Source organism: Apodemus sylvaticus, chromosome 12 (genome assembly GCF_947179515.1).
Source record: "Apodemus sylvaticus chromosome 12, mApoSyl1.1, whole genome shotgun sequence".
Taxonomy (NCBI): Eukaryota; Metazoa; Chordata; class Mammalia; order Rodentia; family Muridae; genus Apodemus; species Apodemus sylvaticus.
The window spans coordinates 88702636-88720973 of record NC_067483.1 but is presented as its reverse complement, the minus strand read 5'-3'; the positions used below and the strand labels follow the sequence as shown (position 1 = coordinate 88720973).

Genomic DNA, 18338 nt, shown 5'->3' with positions numbered 1-18338 from the left:
CGATATTCATAAGGGAAATTGGCCTGAAGTTCTCTTTCTTTGTTGGATCTTTGTGTGGTTTTGGTTATCAGCGTAATTGTGGCTTAGTAGAATGAGTTGGGTAGTGTTCCTTCTGTTTCTATTTTGTGAAATAATTTGAAGAGTATTGGTGTTAGGTCTTCTTTGAAGGTCTGATAGAATTCTGCACTGAAGCCATCCCTTTTTTTTTTTTTTTTTTTTTTTTGGTTGGGAGACTTTCTATGACCCCTTTTATTTCTTTAGGGGTTATGGGACTGTTTAGATGATCTATTTGATCCTGATTTAATTTTGGTGTTTGGTATCTGCCTAGGAAACTGTCCATTTCCTCCAGATTCTCCAAAAATATGGAACGCTTCCCGAATCTGTGTATCATCCTTGCACAGGGGCCATGCTAATCTTCTCTGTATCGTTCCAATTTTAGTATATGTGCTGCCGAAGCGAGCACTGGATTTGGTTTTTTTGAGACAGGGTTTCTCTGTGTAGCCCTGGCTGTCCTGGTACTCACTCTTTAGACCAGGCTGGCCTCAAACTCAGAAATATGCCTGCCTCTGCCTCCTAGAGTGCTGGGATTACAGGCGTGTGCCACCACTGCCCGGCGATTTTTGCCTTTTTAAAAAAAGAGTATTTTTTATTTTACAGCATTTTTTTTTTTATATGCTTTGATGGTTTGCCTACATGTATGTCTGTGTGAGGGTGTCGGATCCCCTGGAACTGGAGTTATGGGCAATTGTGAGCTGCCACGTGGGTGCTGGGAACTGATGCCACCTTTCATCCAGTGGTTAAAGCGTAAGAGCTTGATTGTGTTGGGGTCCAGGAGTTGCCCCACCAACTACACAAACACCAATCTCAGACAGACAGAGATGGTTTATTGAACATATAACCTCCGTGGCCCTTGCTGTCCTGAAACTCTTTTTGTGGTCCAAACTTGCCTCAGACTCACAGAGATCTGACTGCCTCTGCCTCCTGAGTGCTTGGATGAAAGGTGTGCACCACCCAGGCCTGGCTGATACGGCATTTAAAAAAACTATGTTCATGATGAGCTTTTTTCTTTTGTGGTACACTTTATTGCTGAAGAATTTATATTGAAGAATGTGTTAGAATAACTCAGCCTCCTACTTACTGATTGAAATGTCAAAGTTAATTGTCATATTTTCTCTTTTAGTACCTCACTAGTAATAGATGTGGCAAATACGTGGACACTGGAATCTTAGCATCTGACTTGCAAAGAATGTACAGGTAAAGAAGTGTACTGCTAAATCCTTGGGGTTTTTTTTTTAACCACCCCTACCCCCCACCCCCCGTTTTAAATATTCCATCTTCCTTAATTTTTCAGTTGATATCAGTGGTTGCTGACATCATCTTACCAATTCATAAACCGGAATCTTAAGACAAACATCTATAATCTTTTACATACAGTGTTAGTTAATTCCTTTTACAAGAGGAAATGGCTTCTTTTTATCCATTAATATCTCTTGGATTCATCAGGAGATAGCTCTATTGCTGTAGTACCTCCTTTTCTGTTTTATCAGAAAGTTAAAGCAAATCAAGCATTTCTTCCTCAACTTTCAGATGCTGTCCAGAAATGTGAGTCAGGCCTGGTAATCCCATCACTTAGAAAACAGGAAGGAAGATTTCAGGTTAAATAAAAAACAATAGTGAAATCTCTCATTTTATAAAGTAATTGTATTCTTTAAAAGTTGAGTTCTTTTAAAACTATACAAAAAGGGGGACTGGAGGGGTAGCTCAGTGGTTAAGAGCACTGACTGCTCTTCTAGAGGTCTTGAATTCAATTCCCAGCAACCAACTCTCTTATTTTTATACTCCAGGCTACATGGCCTACCAGTTGCTGGGAATTTAGTCACTACATTGTTTCCCTGTACCTGTCTTGGAGTCTGACTCAGGTCCTCACACTTGCACACATCTACTGAGTCATCTTCTTAGTCCCAAGTATCTTACTGAAAATTCTTGAAAATTACATTTTCTGTGTGCATGTGTGTGAGAGAGAGACAGAGACATAGAGAGATACACACATATGTGCCATGACACACCTGTGAAGTGAAGGCAGCTTTGCAGGAGTCTGTTGTCTCCTTTCACCATGTGGGTCCTAGAGGTTGAATTTGTTTTGTTTTTGAGACAGTTTCATTATGTAGTTATGGTTGGTTTATAACTTATTGTACATCAGGCTATCTTTAACCTCACTGAGATCCGTCCATTTGCCTCTACCGCCTGAGTTCTGGGATTACAGGTGGTAACCAGTATGAGTAATTTATGTTCCTTAAAGGCATGCATGATGTTGGTCACCTAGCACTCAGGAGAGGCAGGCACATTTTCTATGAGCCAGGACCTTGTCTTCAAGAAATGGGGGGGGGGGGGGAAGGAGAGAAGAATTTACACAGAAATGTACTGTTCATGAAACTTTTGTGTACTATCTTTAGCATACAAATAAATGTTTAAACTTGAATTTAATAATGAAGAAATGTGAGATAAATCTAGATAAGGAATATTTTAAAAATCAGCTGGCCTGTTTCCTTCTAAACTGTCAGTGTCAGATGGACATAGTGGCCTACACCTATAATCTCAGTACTTCCTTGGAACCCTGAGTTTGAGTCTAGCCTGGACTACTTAGTAACATTGTCTCAAACATCAAAAACAAAACAAAACTTCAGTGTTATTGAGCTGTAGGACCATTTAATCCCAGCATTCAGGAACCGAATGGATTTCTTAGCAAATTCCAAGCTAGCCAGGGTTATAAGACCCTCCTTGTCTTGAGTCTGAGACAGGGGACCCCATTTTGGTCTCAGAGTAGCACATGACAGTTTACCAATATAATCAATAATATTTAGTGGGAAAATATTTGTGAAAACTGTGTGCTAAAATTATTTTTTTTTCCCCAGTGTAGACTATGGTCGAAGAAAAAGAAATGCTTTTAGGATTCAGGTAGAAAAAGGTGAGTCTTTGACTATTTGAGCACAATTATCAACATGAAAGAAATAATTATTTTAATTTGGCATTTTATTGTTCACTTGTTTCAGTATTTAGCATAATTAGTAGTGAGAAAGAACTTCAGAATCTTAAAGAACTAGAAGATGGACATCTGGCAAAAAGAGCAAGACAAGATGAAGAGGATGAGTAAGTATTGTAGAGCGCCTTTCCTGAAGTTCCGTGTTTGTGCTGAGAAAACATTCAGTTTCTCTTCTTGGCCAGAAGTGCACCATTCCCTGCCTTACACTGCGTCTCCTCCAGCCATATCAATTGCTCTGTAGTCTCTAAAGCATTGAGTGCACTCTTAGTGATGGTAGTAGTCATTCTGTTTCACAAATCCCACTCAGCCACGTGAAAAAGTCAGTGAAGATGTCAGTCTTTCTTGCTCCCTCTTAGGTCCCTTCTGAGTGTTGTCTTAGTGTCTGGTTATGGAGATTTACTATAATCTTTATATCATGTGGCACTGAAATTATGTACTGTGTTGTATTACCAAATGTAGTTGTCTTATCTTTTTCATTCTTTGCTTTAATATAATACCAGGTATATTAAAAGATAGCAGTAAATTTTGATGTTATAGCTGGAACACTTATGATAAAAATGAAAACATTTCTAGGGCTGGAGCAATAGCTCAGTTTTTCCAGAGGAAACAGGCTTGATCCCAGTTCTTACCTGGGATCAAAACACTGTCTGTAACTATAGGTCCAGGCCATCCATACCCACCTGACCTCTTGGAGCCCCACACACACATGGTGCATGTGCATACAGTCAGGCAAAACGCATACACATTAAAAACAATAGAAACAGCAAAATACTCTTGAGATATTCCTTATTATTTGATAGATAAGAAAGCTGACACTCAGAGACATTAGTACAGGTTCTAGCTGATTAGAATGGATTTCTAGTTTAGTTTTGAGACAGGGTCTCTGTAGTCTTGGCTATCCTTGAACTCCATGTAGATCAGGCTTTCTTCTGCCTCCTAAGTGCTGGGAATGAAAGCTTACACAGCCATGCCTGGCTGTTTAAAATAGATTTTTAAATTCCAATTTCTTTGATCACAATATCCCTTTTCTTAAGATTTGTTTTTTACTATTTATTTGTTTTGTTTTTTAATTTTATTTTGGTTATTTTATTTTATTTTTGGATTTGGTTTTTCCAAGACAGGGTTTCTCTGTGTAGCCCTGGCTGTCCTGGAACTCACTCTGTAGACCAGGCTGGCCTCGGACTCAGAAATCCACCTGCCTCTGCCTCCGCCTCCCAGAGTGCTGGGATTACAGGCATGCACCACCATCGCCCGGCTGTTTTTTAATTTTAATACAGTGTATCTTGATCATGTTTCCCCTTCTCTAGTTGTTCCTAGGTTCTCCTTGCCCCTTACCACCTAGCTTTGTCTTCTTTCTCTATCCCTCTCAAACAAAATGAAAATCAAAACAAACAAAAAACTAATAAGAAAAAAATCAAAAAGGTCACAAAGAAACCGTAGAGTTCACTTTGTGTTAGCTACCTTAGTAGTCTCGGGCTTTCTTTGGAGTGTGAGTAATCTACCTAATGGTATTTATTCTGTTGGAGAATACTTTTCCTCCACAGGGAGTAAAGGCTTTCTCTTTCCTAGTAGATCCCAGTCGGCTCTTGTTCACTTCCCCTTTCAGTGGTGGGACTTTGTCCAGTTTGAACCTGTGCAGGTCTTGTGCATTCGTACGTGTATCCGTTCTGTTGTGTCTGGGAGACGCTGTTTACTTGGAGTCATCCACTACCTCTGGCTCTTGGAGTCTTTCTGCCTCCTCACCTATATAGATGGCTGCATCTTGAGGGAGGGATTTGGTGAAGACAATGCGTGCTCCTAAGTCTCACACTGCTCACGCTCCTTTTGTGAGTGTCTATTGATTCCCATCTGCTATAGAAGGAGCCTCTCTTACGATGGTTAAGCAGTACACTGACCTGAGGGATTTGCTTCCTTTTCTTTTATAATTATTTATATTAGTGAGTGTGACTGGGCTAGTGAATGCCATGGGGATGTTGGTGTCCAAGGAGGCAAGAAGAGGGCATCAAATACCTTGTGAGATGAAGTTAGAGGTCATTACGAGAGGAGCCAAATCTGCTCTTCTGTAAGAGCAGCAAGTTCTGTTAACTGCCGAGGTGTCTCCCCAGCTCTCAACCCTTGGACTCAGTCAATTTTTACCTTAATATATTGACTTCTTTGGTTTAGTAATTTCTTAGGTTATCAGACAACAGATTTCAAAAACATCTTTTCTTTCTCTCTCTTTAAATTCTGAGGTACACTGAAAGCTTTTCTGATGATGACTCAAACATGGAAGATTACCCAGATTCACAGGTAAGACAACTTTGATTTCTCTCTCTCTCTCTCTCTCTCTCTCTCTCTCTCTCTCTCTCATTTTATTTTTTTAATGCTTATGAGTACACTGTAGTTGTTTTCATACACACCAGAAGAGGGCATCAGATCCCATTACAAATGGTTGTGAATCACCATGTGGTTGCTGGGAATTGAACTCAGGACCTCTGGAAGAACCATCAGTGCTTTTAACCACTGAGCCATTTCTTTAGCCCTGATTTCTTTCTTTTTTAAAGATTTATTTAGATTTATTTTATGTGTATGACTATTTTACCTGCATGTATATAGTGCACCATAGGCACATCTGGTGCCTGATGTCAGAAGGGGATATACCCTTGAACTGGCATTGGGAGCTATCATGTGGGTCCTAGGAACTGAACTGTGGTTTTCTTCAAGAGCAGCCAGTGTTCTTAACTGCTAAGCCATCTCCCCAGCCCCAGTTTTTCCTTACTCTTTAAGATACTCTTTTAGGAAATAAAAGCCAATGATAGGATAAAGGACTGTGTCCATCTATATCAATACATAATTGAATGCTTTCTTATATACACTGTTGATAATTTAATCATTCTTCTAGTATTTATGTTTGTTTAATCAGTTTTATAAAGGAAAAGCAGAAAAAGCAGATTAGACTTTTAAGGGAGATAATAATAAAAAACCTCAACAGGTTTGTGTGACCTTTAATATCAGCACTTGGGAGGCAGACCTCTATGGACTAGGCCAGCCTGTTCTACGTAGCAAGTTCTAGGCTAGCCAGTCCTATATGATGATGATTCTCTGTTTCAAAAATGGCCATACCTCCTGCTGGGAGAGCAGCATTACTAATGACAGGCCACACTAAAAAGATACATCATTGTGCCAGGTCATTTATAGGTAGCTTCATAGTTTTTCCTTCTTGGTAAATGAGACTTTGAATTATTAAAAAGGGATTACAGTACATTATTATGTTTGATTCAGTATTGAATTGGGGTAGTAGTGACTCACTGATTACCAGTTCATTTTCATACCTCGTGATTTTATTTGATCACCAGTTATGGATTGGTCTGGTTCTCTGTTAGCCAAGAATGGTTATAGTAGTTTCAGATAGTAAAAGTTAGTTTGGGAGTTATCTGACAACCTATGTATTCTAAACATAAATGTTTTGAGAGAAGTTGTTTAAAGCAAAATACACAAAGCTTTTTAGTTTAGGTACTGGAGCTTCAAGACTTCTTGAGTAACTTACACTGAAATCATGTTTCTGTCAGTCAGCAAATCACATGAACAGTTCCCTGCTCTCTTTGTATCGGAAAGGAAACTCTGATTCTGTTTCAACCACTCCAAAGTTGGAAAAGAGAGAAGCTGCTACTTCAACACCATTGCTGACTTCTAAAACGGACTCCATGCCATTGAAGACCACTGCTCAAGAATCTGAGGGAGGATGGTTTATTGACAAGACCCCAGGTGGAAAAAAAGAAAGTCTTCCCTTGGACCTGTCAGATGACCAGAGCAATTATAAAAAGATTCAGGTATTTTTGTAGTGAAAGTTAGTTCCATGTAGTTGGAGTATATTGCAGTCTTTTCACTAAACGTAATGTCAAGCAGGTACCTTTACTCTGTTTTTAAAACATCACAAATACTTTGAAATACAGAGAAAACGTCCTCACTGTTGACTACGTCTGTCATCGTTACCATAGTCCAGTGTCTTTATTATTGCCTTAACTACTGAATAGATTTCTAGGTGTGATCTGCGTCGTGTTCCTTACTCCACTTTTCACGCGTGGACACCTTTTCCTGACTTGTCGGATCGCTGCCACTTGTGTCAGTCTTACTGTCAGTGGGCATGCCTGAGGAACAGTGCCAAGGAGGAAGGATCTCCTTGGCTGACTTAGTGCTGCTTCTCTCCTGAGAGGTGTAGCAGTGTGATGACCAGAGCATCATAGAGCAGAGCTACTCACCTCAGCAAACCAGGAAGCAATGACAAGAAGGGACCAGAGGTCCAGGGTTTGCTTTAGTGATGTCTACCACTCTGCTGTGACCCTTTTCTGCTACTTTGACTCCACCTCTTAATCACTGTTCAGCTGAACTCATAAGTGGATCAGTCCATTGATGAACCTAGTACCCTCATGACCCAGTCAAAACCTGGGGACTACTTTTCCATGTATGAGCTGGGGGGTACTGCATACCCAGACCACAGTGCCATTCAAATATTTCACTCCTTCAGTGGCTTTGTTTTGCCTCACATCGAGAGCCCACAAAGCCCTGTATGGTTTTGTTACCCTTTTTTTTTTTTTTTTTTTTTTTTTTTTTTTGGTGTCACTGCTCCCCCCTACCCCCTACTGTTCCTCAGTGACTGCAAATTCTTGCTGTACCTAGAACACTAAGCTCACTAGTCTGTCTTTGCACTCCCCATCCCCACCCAGGATCTTAAGGCCTGAGTTTCCTAGCTAGAACACTCCAGACTCTTTTACATCCCTTTTGTAATCTTTTTAGAGACCCTAGAGTTCACACCATGGAAAGTTGCAATGTGGTGTACCTGCTGTTTTCCTAGGGCTTCTCTTCCCTTCAGTTCTCATGGTCACCCAGCTTATTAGGTATTGTTGCTCTGTTTCAAAATTCACTGATTTCCTTCACTAGAATGTAAGCTCCAGGAGAGCAACGACTTTGGTTCATTGAGTAATGTGTTCCTGGCTACAGTTGTCTAGCACAGTGTTGAGTTTGTAGTGCCAGATAACCTTGTAGAGACGCAGTTACTTAGGGGTTTCAGAACTATCCTCTCTGGGGATAGAATCAATAGATTCAATTCTTGAAGAAGGAAGCTGCTCAAACAGCAAGGCCGTATGTGTCCAGTTGAGAATAATACCTTAAGAAAAAAAATGTGTACAATAGGCAAATACCTTTAAAAAACAGATTTAAAAGGAAAAAAACCCTTTTAAAATTGAAGCTATGTGTTTGTTGCAAAACTGTATAGTCTCGGTACTTGGGAGATAAAAGCAAAAGCTTAGGAGCTCTAGGTTAACTATATATCTTCTATAGTGCTTATCATGCAAGCATAGAGACCTGAATTCAATTCCTACCACCCATATAAAAAGCTGGGTGCAATACCACATGTCTGTATTCCCATCTCTGGGGAAATAGAGACGGGAAGGACTCTTGGGGTTTGTTGGCCAGCTAATCTAGCCAAATGGGCCAACTGCAGGCTTATTAAGAGATCCTGTCTCGGAAAATAAGATGAAGTGAGATTCAGTGTCTGGCACATGTCTTTAATCTCAGCACTGGGGAGGCAGAAGCTGTTGGGTTTCTGTAAGGTCAAGACTAGCATAGTCTACATAGAGAGTTCCCAGACATTCAGGTCTATATAGAGAGATTTTGTCTCAAAAAATAAAACGGTGGAAAACAATTGAAGAAGACACTAGATGTTGATCTTCACTCTCCCCACCCAAACATATATATAAGGACACAAATATGATCTCAAACACATACACAAATGTATGTGTATACCTAATATGCTATCACAAAATGAACACATTGGTTATGTCCCTTAGCTGATTATTTTAAAGTAAATTCATAGCCAAGCAAATGAAGCTTTATACTAATAATCCTGAGTGTACATTGGGTATTCTTTAGGGCTCTCCTCTGGTTTCATACACTTCAACTTTGAACTATCTCTAGTGCAACTAAGGAACTGGCTTTTTTCATTGAAATGTAAATTCAATACTTGGTTTTTGGAAAAACCTCAAGATATATTTGAAACAATTAGATGTAGAGATCAACTTTTTCAAGTGTAAATTTTGCAAAATCTAAGTCAAATATTACCCCTGAAAATTTTGTGTCCAAATTGGAATGTGCTATAAATTTTCAATATATTTTTGCATGTGAAGAGTTAATTAAAAGCACAATATAAAATATCATTAGTGCTGGGCAGTGGTGGCAAAAACCTTTAATCCCAGCACTTGGGAAGCAGAGGCAGCCAGATCTGTCTGAATTAGAGGCCAGCCTGGTCTGTAGGGTTTATAGAGTTCCGGGACAGACAAGGCTGCACAGAGAAACCCTGTGTAGCTGTCTCTTTTTGCTACTTGGGCTACTTTGTGGGTTCTTTTTTCTCCCACCCTTCTCCACCCTTTCAATCCCCTAACACTAAATAAGAAAGAAAAAGGGAGAGCAAGGAAAGGGAGGGAGCATTATCATTAAACTGCTTTCTGCTGTTTAGGGGCAGCTGGTTCCTTGGGGCAAGTTTGATCTTTGCTATCAGGGTATCTGATTTCTTTTTTCTTCTTTGCTCAAGACTTTTAACAAACCACAACCAACAACCCACCAAGCCTCTCAGGGGCCCTAGCATTTAAATGCTCTCTGAAAAGCACCCCGAATTACAAATGTCAGCACTTTCAAAAATTGCTGCTGGCAAAATCACACCCCTGTTAGCGCATAAGGCAAATCATCATCAGCTGCTGAGGACAAACTGGAACAGCCCCATATCCCTCACCAAGCATTAAAACAAAAACAATCCCATGATATTTCCGTGTTTTTCAAAGAAAATAATACAAAATTGCCAGCTACAACCTTGTCTAAAAAAAAAAACAAAAACCTTTTAGGAGCTTGTTTTTAGACACGTTGCTGGTTGCCTTGGGACTTGTCCTGTAGACTAAGCTGCCCTTACATTTGAGGTAGTCCTACTTCTGCCTTCTGATTGCTGGGACTCCAAGTGTGCATCACTACACCCAGCTCAGTAGTAACTTTCTGTATTAACTGTTGAAAGGAGAGTGTGTGGGATGTGTTAATTAAAATAGATTGATTGGTAGATGAGTGTGACTCAGCAGTTCATTTAGTCTTAGAATATGTTCAGTAGTTTGCACCCAAGAAAAGAGATTATGAAATGCATTTTTATTGTCTACATTTAAGGGTGTATATTATTAGTGTGCAATGGGGTGCACACATTAATATATAATTAGAATATATAAGCGATGTGTGACTTGTGATATAGCTCTCCTGAACAGTGCTGCTATAATTAGTTTCTAAGCACCAAGCCTTGATTTGGCAAATTCTTACATGTGTGTGTGCACACGAGCATGTTTATTTGCACATGCACGTGTGGAGTAATATACCAGAGATCAGTGTCAGATGTCTTTCTCAATTGCTCTCTGCTTTTCTTTGAGAAAGAAAAGTCAGCTGGTCAGTGGTGACTCATGCCTGAGTTTCAAGGCGACCCTGGTTTCAGAGTGAATTCTAGGACAGCCAGAGCTACCCAGAGAGACCTTATAACAACAGCAACAACAGAATAAACTTAAAGCACACAGGGAGAAGGGGATGTCTGTGATCTCAGAATATCTCACTAAATGTGGAGCTTTCTAGTTCCGCTATGCTGGCTGACCAGCAAGCTGTAGGGATCCTCTTGTCTTTGCCTTGCCAGCACTGCACTACACACCCCTCATTGCACACTTTTTATATGTAGGTGGGGAGGGGTCTGATTTCAGACCTCATGATTTTATGATAACTTTACAGACTGAGCCCTATTTGTTTTGATTTTGGATCTTGAAATAGGGTCTTTTGTAGCCTAGTCTAACTTTGAAATTGTTTTGTAGCTAAAAATGCCCTTAACTTCTGATTCTCCTGTGTTTATTCCAAAGTGTTGGGGTTACAGGTTTTCCTTTTACACTATTAGTGGGCTGTTCCCCAGTATCTTTGCTTTAAGCTGTAAGTATTCAACTAACTATCAAGAACATTATTATAATCGGTGAGAACCTGATGTTTATATGCCTTAAGTCTTTTAGAAGAAATTAACTGGCAGAGCAGAGAAAAAAGTTATTAAATAAACAATTTAAGCTTTTAGGTTTCTGAAAGAACGCAGCATCCTTGAGCAAAAAGATTGCGAGTAGTTAGCAGTGCTATAGCACAAGTGGATGTAGCTGTCGTTGAAAACCGTTCATTAGCATTGTAATTTGAAGAACAGAATTTCTGTATTTTCTCCCCAGAATTTAAAAGACTCTTCTCTTCTGGAAAGTGATAAGAAAAGCAAAGGTAGGGCAAAGGGCAAAGGAAACAAAAGAAAGACAGAGGATCTTCAAGAAGTAGATGGAGAAATAGAAGCTATTCTGCAAAAGAAAGGTGAGCTGTAGATAGTAGTGGTGGGTTTGCTTTGAGAAGAGGGGACACTATTTTGAGTTGTTTTGTTTCAGAACTATTTGTGTGTGGGAAAAACCTGGTTGAAAAAACATTTTTTATCTAATAGTTCTTTAGTTGTATGTTTGTTTGGAATCACTAATCTTTTCTACCTTTTTTTGTTTTTTAACAGCTAAAGCAAGGAGTACAGAGTTGCAGATTTCCAATGTGAAGTTTGAAGATGTTGGAGGCAATGATGCAACATTAAAAGTTAGTGCCAACAGAAATGGCATTACGTGAAATGCATATATTGTTAAAACATTTACACTAATAAAGCCTACCTATTTTTAATTTAAATTAAAACAAATATGTTCTGTATATAGGTGTTCTGCTTGCATGTATGTTTGTTTACCTGCTGCATGCCTGGTGCCCTCAGAGGTTAGAAGGGGTTGTCAGATTCACTGGAACTGGTGTTAACAGACGCTTGTGAGCCACCATGTAGGAGTTAGGAAACAAACTCAGATTCTCTGCAAGAGCAGCCAGTGTTCACCCCTGGGCCCCCTCTCCAGTCCTTTGGTTTTTAATATGAAGTAAGTATAGAAAAAAAAGACTGAGAAGGTGAGATGAGCAAACCTGACCCTTCAGGGTACCAAGAGAAAATGAAACTGTGTTTTCAAATCTTTAGTTCTAGTGTATGTGTAGTACATGCCTCGTCAGTTACGCTGTTGTGACAGTACTAACGATAATGAGATAATGACGTTAACAATGATCATGGCAGCTTTCTAGTGTCTTCTCTGTTACAGTCACTGTTAGTTACTTTTTGTGGTATTTTGTGAGAGATATTTTTATAGCTTAGGAAATAGAAGCATGGAGATGCCACAGAGATTGTTTACGTAGTATACAATGCTGAGATTCAGCTCAAATCAAAGCCTAAAGCCCGTCTGTCTTCTGTCTAGTATATTTTGGTGTTCCAAAAAAATAGGGGCAAATCATTCTACTTTTGACTCTTTCATGGGCTGAGGAAGACATCTTTTATGCTTATTCCTTGGCAGGAAGTCTGCAAGATGCTCATACACATGCGTCATCCAGAGGTATACCAGCACCTTGGTGTCGTGCCCCCTCGTGGAGTTCTCCTGCACGGACCACCAGGCTGTGGGAAGACGTTACTTGCACATGCAATAGCAGGGGTGAGGCTAGTTGCTGCTGGATTTCTATTTGTTGTTGTTTGTTTGTTTTTCTCTTTGGTCAATTCCAATTAGACATGGTATCTCTTTAGGAGGCAAATTTAATCAGTAAGAGATTCCCCTTCTCCCTCCTCTCCTTCTTTCTTCCTCCCCCATCATCTTGCTCATTGTTTTTTTGGTGTTTTGAGACAAGGGTTTTGGTTTGAGCCTGGATCACACTTGATTTGGCTGGGCCTTCCACCTAGCAGACTCCAGAGTCATCCTGCCCATCCTGGGGTTACAGATGTGGGGCTCACTGCCTGGCTTTTACATCAGCACTGTAGTTCCAGGCACAGATTCTCATGTTGCCAAGCACAGTATACAGATTGAGCCATCCCAGCCCCGACTTTCCTTCATGTACCTTTTCATGCTACTGCTTACGCTGGTGATGATGCTGTTGTTCAATACAATTATTGTGTCTGTGACAAAAATTGGGTGGGAAGCAAAACAGCATAACTGTAAAAACTCTATAAACATTTAGTTTACATTGTTGTTCTCTTTAATCTTAGTCATTCTTATAATCAGCAAAATATGCAAAATAATGTTTTTATCTTGGAGCTAAATTTATTTAAAAGTTCTACTGTTAAAATGCCCTTCTTGGAAAAAAAAATGCTCTTCTAAAATAATTTTTAAAAGATCAGTTAGGTTTGTAATACACCCTTGAAAGTCCAGTGTTGCTTGGACGAAGGCAGGATTATAAATTTAAAGCTATCCTGAGCTTTGAGCTGTATATATCTTCTTGTATCAACCACATCCACATCTGCACCCACAAACACAAAAAGACACTTATTTTACAAAATAAAGAGCTAGTAGTCCTGATTTTTTTCTATCAAATTTTTTGAAACTTATTTCATGGTAAAGTGTAAAATAGTCCAGGCAACTTTAACTAGCAGAATAGCATATTATTCTAGTCATTAGTAAAACAAACTCACTTGCTAAAGGCAACTTTATTTGTCTTTTTAAAAATAAACGTGTCTTATGGCTACTGCATAATAGGCCATAAATGCAACATTTGCATTTTCGTGTTGGAGTAAATCCCTAGGTTTCTTTTAAAGACAGTGTCTCACACTGTTTGCCCAGCCAACCTTGAACTCAAAGCTTTAGTCTCCCAAGTACTGATATTACAGGTGTAAGCCACCACAATTGATGAGTAAGTGCATAGGCATGTTTGTCTATTTGAGACAGGGCTCTCTCTGTAGCCGTGGCTGTCCTTGAACTCACTCTTTAGACTATGCCAGCCTTGAACACAGAGATTCAGTGGCCTCTGCCTCCCGGGTGGGGAGAGGGGATCAAAGTTGTGTTCCACTACCGCCCAGCTGATTTTCTTTTCTTTTTTTAAAAGATTATTTATTATATTCTATTTGTGAGTATTTTGCCTGCATGTATGTCTATGTACTATGTGCATGTCTGGTGTCTATGGAAGTCAGAAGAGGGCATGGGATCCCCTGGAGCTGGAGTTAGAGACCATTGTAAGCTGCCGCTTAGGTGCTCTTAACTGCTGAGCCATCTCGACATACTTTTAAATCGTGTTTGTCATTGGGCTCACATACAGAGATGAAATTTTTTAGGAACTTGTAGAGGCCAGAAAGATGGCTCAGTGGGTAAAGGTGCTTTCCACCGTGCTTGGTGACCCTCAGTTGAAACAGGAAACAAACAAGGTGGATGGAGAGAACCAACTTTGACAGGTTGTCCTCTGACCTCCATGTGTATACAATGGCACAAACATGCCTTCACACATACATAAATGAATGCACAATAAATAATAAATATTTTTTAAAATCTTAAAAAAACCTCCTTAATTTTGGTAGGACAGATTGGATAAGAAGAATGTGGGGAAGTTAATTTTATTTAACCTTTGGTTATTCTTTTCTGTATTTGTGCATAGGAACTTGACTTGCCGATTCTGAAAGTGGCTGCTCCAGAGATTGTGTCGGGAGTTTCTGGAGAGTCTGAGCAAAAGCTCAGAGATTTATTTGACCAGGCTGTGGTGAGTCAGCTGTTGCTTATGCCAGCTTGTCACCTGCTGCATGCAAGCTTTCAGTAGAGTCTGCTTTTCTGATGTTAGAATTCTGCCTTCTGACCTTCCGTTTGTGAAAATGTTTAGTGGTAAAAATTTAAGTGAATTTAATGGTATAGACTCTTGGCTATGTAATGCTTCATATGAATCAAGTGTAGATGACAAGCTTATCCTGGTATGCTTGGGGCTGTCGCACCCAGAGCTAAGTGTCACTAACATACTGTCGTGAAGATGCTTCACTTACATCATTTCTCCAGCGTACATCTATCCGAGCAACTTGCAACCACCTATGAATTAGTATATTACCATACTTAGGATTATGCAAGCACTGTAAGACTCAGAATCAATGCTATTTATATGATTAGAGGGGTGAAAAGAAAATTCTCTTGAGAGAGATAGAGAGGGAGAGATTGAGATTATACCTGACTACAGGTTCTGTTGCACAGTTTAGAAGAGAATATTGGGATCTGGTTAAAGTTCTATCTTCAGAATAGGATGGTGGTTAAATGTCTGCCTTCTCATTGAGAAAGTTGAGACCAGTTCAGTGTCGTCACATAGCATGATGGGAATGATAAAATAGCCAATTCTCTTAGGGTCACTGAACATTTAAATCAGAAAATTCATTTTTTTTTTTTCAGATAGTGTGTTGCTATGTTGTCTAGCCTGCCTTAAATTCCTGACAACCAACCTTCTAACCTCAGTCTCCTAAATGCTGTGATTATAGGTGTACACTACCATACCCAATTGAAAGAATTATTTTAAAAACCTTTAACATTGTGTCTAGTTCACAGTAAGAGTCCTGTAATCATGGCATTTGCACATGAATCACCGCTGTGACTAAAACTAGAAACTAATGAAAAGTTTTTTGTGTCACGTTTCCTTCCTCACCTACCCCTTTCAGACAGGGTTTTATGTAGCACAGTCTGGACTCAGACTTCTTGTGTCACTGAGGATGACTTTGAGCTGCTGATGTTGTGTGCCACCGCACTAGGTTTAATTTTATGTCTTTATTTGCATCTAAAGCACATAATTGGTCATAAACATAACCATTGTAACTACCCGAAGCTGATGTGAAATTAGGAGAAAAATGTATTTTAGCAACAATATTAATAAGTAACTATACATTTATAATAAGTATAAATTATAAGAGTGACTGATTTTTGAAAGAAAGTCTCAGGTTTAGCCCTTGCTAGTCTAGAAGACACTGTGTGGATCAGGCTGGCCTGAAACTTACGCGTCTGCCTCTGCCTTGCCGAGTTGTGCCACTGTGCCCAGCAAGAATAGTTGTGAGATGGAGAGAAGTAGAGGCTAGCTGCCAGGTTCCTTCTGTAGGCACAGTTCCTTCTGTACGACAGTGAGAGGCACGGCGGTACCAGGATGGTCGTGAGAACGTATGGAGTTGGTACAGATAGTTACCACGTCTTAGTTACTTACTCCTCTGCTGCTGTGAGAAAACACCATGCCTAAGGCAACTTATAGAAAGTTTATTTTGGGCTTAAAATTTCAGAGGGTTAGAGAGTTCATGCCCATCATGTAGCAGGTAGGCATGCATGGCTCTGGAGCAGGAGCTGAGAGCGTGCATCTTAATCTACAAGCATGAGGTAGAGCAGGCTAACTGAGAATGACTCAGGCTTTTGAAACTTCAGAATTTGCCACAGTTGACACACCTCCTCTAGTAAAACCACACTTCCTAATCCTCAAACAGTTCTACCACCTGGGACCAAGCGTTCAAATATGTGAGCCTGAGTGTGTTTGTGGGGTGGTGGGCGTGGGGAGCTTTCTTGTTCAGACACCATGGAAATTTTTGTCTATATGGTAGGCACGATGGCAAACATGGATGCCAAGGTAAGACATATTTAGGTCATGAGCTCGTGTCACACCTCCCTGTAAAGCAGTACCGAGCAAATGCAGCCTGATGCAGGTGCTGAGTAAGCATGCGGTTTCATACCTTCTTTTTCTGCCACTCCCTGATCCAAGTGGATGATGCAACCTCGTCAGGCTAGGTACTGTTTTCTAAAGCTACCCCTTAGGCTAAGCTCTGACTGATCACTTCTTTCCCATTGAGTTTCCAGGTCACTGACAAAAAATAATGGGTTTATTTGTTGTGACCTTTGCTCTGTACCTCTAATTTTGTCACTGATCTAGCAATCACAGGTGCTCTTTGCAAACGTTGTCATGAGGAAGATTGTCAAAGAGTCAGTAGTGATGGGCCAAGTATCCATTACGTGGTGTTATGTTCAACTGACAGTGTGTGACTTTTAGCACAATAAATGTCACTATTTCGACTGTGGAGTGACTAAGAAAGATTGAGATTGTAAGCCTAGGTTTTTGCTTTTCATTGCATCCTTTTTGCGCGCGCGTGTGTGTATGTGTTTGTGTGCGCGTGTGTGCGCGTGCGTGTGTGCACACGTTAGTCTCTTTGCTGCTGTTGTTAATTTGAGTTAGAGCCTCAGCCTGGCTTGGAACTAGAAATGTTGCCTAGGAAATCCTTGACGTCTTGGATCTTTCCAAGTGCCAGAATTCTAAACGTGTGCTACAGTGCTTAGTTGAGAACTTTAAAATTTACTGTTTAAATTCTGTAGCATACAAATATGCTTAATTACAGAACAGTTTCAGAAGATTATTTCATAAACCACAATCCTTTTTATTTAAGCATCTGGCTCTCTGCTAACAGAAGCATTACTGTGAACGGCCTTGTTCAGGGTTAAGTCTTTTGGTGACTAAACCTTTTAGTTTTAAAAATCGAAAGAATGCATAAACATGTTATGCACCAACATAGGGAATTATTTCATTGGTTTTTTTATGTATGTTTTTTGGTATTTTTATTTCTAGTCAAATGCACCATGTATTGTTTTCATTGATGAAATTGATGCAATTACTCCCAAAAGAGAAGTTGCTTCAAAAGATATGGAACGAAGAATTGTAGCCCAGCTTCTAACCTGCATGGATGGTAAATAATGAATTCATTTAAGATAATATATTTCTTAAAATAATGCAAGTCATGTATGTATATATGAACCACTTAGATAGTGTATCTCATAAAGCAGGATCTTCTTTGTAAAAGATTTTCCATTCATTTCAAATTGTATGTGCGTGCACCTGTGTGTGAATATACTTTTTGTTTTTTTGTTTTTTCCCAAGACAGGGTTTCTCTGTATAGACCTGGCTGTCCTGGAACTCACTCTGTAGACCAGGCTGGCCTCGAACTCAGAAATCTGCTTGCCTCCCAGAGGGCTAGGATTACAGGCTTTCGCTACCACTGCCCAGCGTTAATATACTTGTATATGTGGGAAGGGAGGTGAGAGGTCAATCTCAAGTAGTATTCTTTAGGGGCCACCATTAATTGAATTGGCTTGGTTCTTACTGACTGAGGTAGACTAGCCTCAGGGATCTGCCTGTCTCCACTTCCCCAGCACTGGGATTGCAATCTGCTACGCTGAATGCTGAATGCTGAATGCTTTTTTTTTTTTTTTTTTTTTTTATAAATGTGGGTTCTGGGAATTGAACTCAGGACCTCACACTTGGCATTTTTCTACCTGAGCTGTGTCCCAACTCTATAGTAATTAAATACATGTGTACTCATATATATTGATTTGTTTTTGCTGTGTAGGTTTTTCAGGGTTGCATAGTACCTACTGCTAGCCTTTAAGGATACATTTGTGCAATGTTGAAATTTTAATGC

General features: G+C 39.8%; 1 protein-coding gene and 1 non-coding gene across 2 annotated transcripts in view; one reads left to right on the top strand and one right to left on the bottom strand.

Annotated features, from left to right (window-relative positions):
• Nvl (nuclear VCP like) overlaps positions 1-18338 on the top strand; it is a 47732-nt gene that overhangs the window by 3492 nt on the left and 25902 nt on the right. Inside the window, exons 2-11 of the mRNA XM_052200852.1 lie at positions 1181-1254; positions 2913-2965; positions 3051-3147; positions 5272-5329; positions 6589-6849; positions 11290-11422; positions 11610-11686; positions 12469-12603; positions 14525-14626; positions 17489-17606. Coding sequence (XP_052056812.1) covers positions 1181-1254; positions 2913-2965; positions 3051-3147; positions 5272-5329; positions 6589-6849; positions 11290-11422; positions 11610-11686; positions 12469-12603; positions 14525-14626; positions 17489-17606 — 1108 coding nt within the window. The remainder of the gene's footprint in view (positions 1-1180; positions 1255-2912; positions 2966-3050; positions 3148-5271; positions 5330-6588; positions 6850-11289; positions 11423-11609; positions 11687-12468; positions 12604-14524; positions 14627-17488; positions 17607-18338) is intronic.
• On the bottom strand, positions 357-463 carry LOC127698009 (U6 spliceosomal RNA). The gene has a single exon (XR_007980653.1). It is a non-coding gene; the product is annotated as a U6 spliceosomal RNA (small nuclear RNA).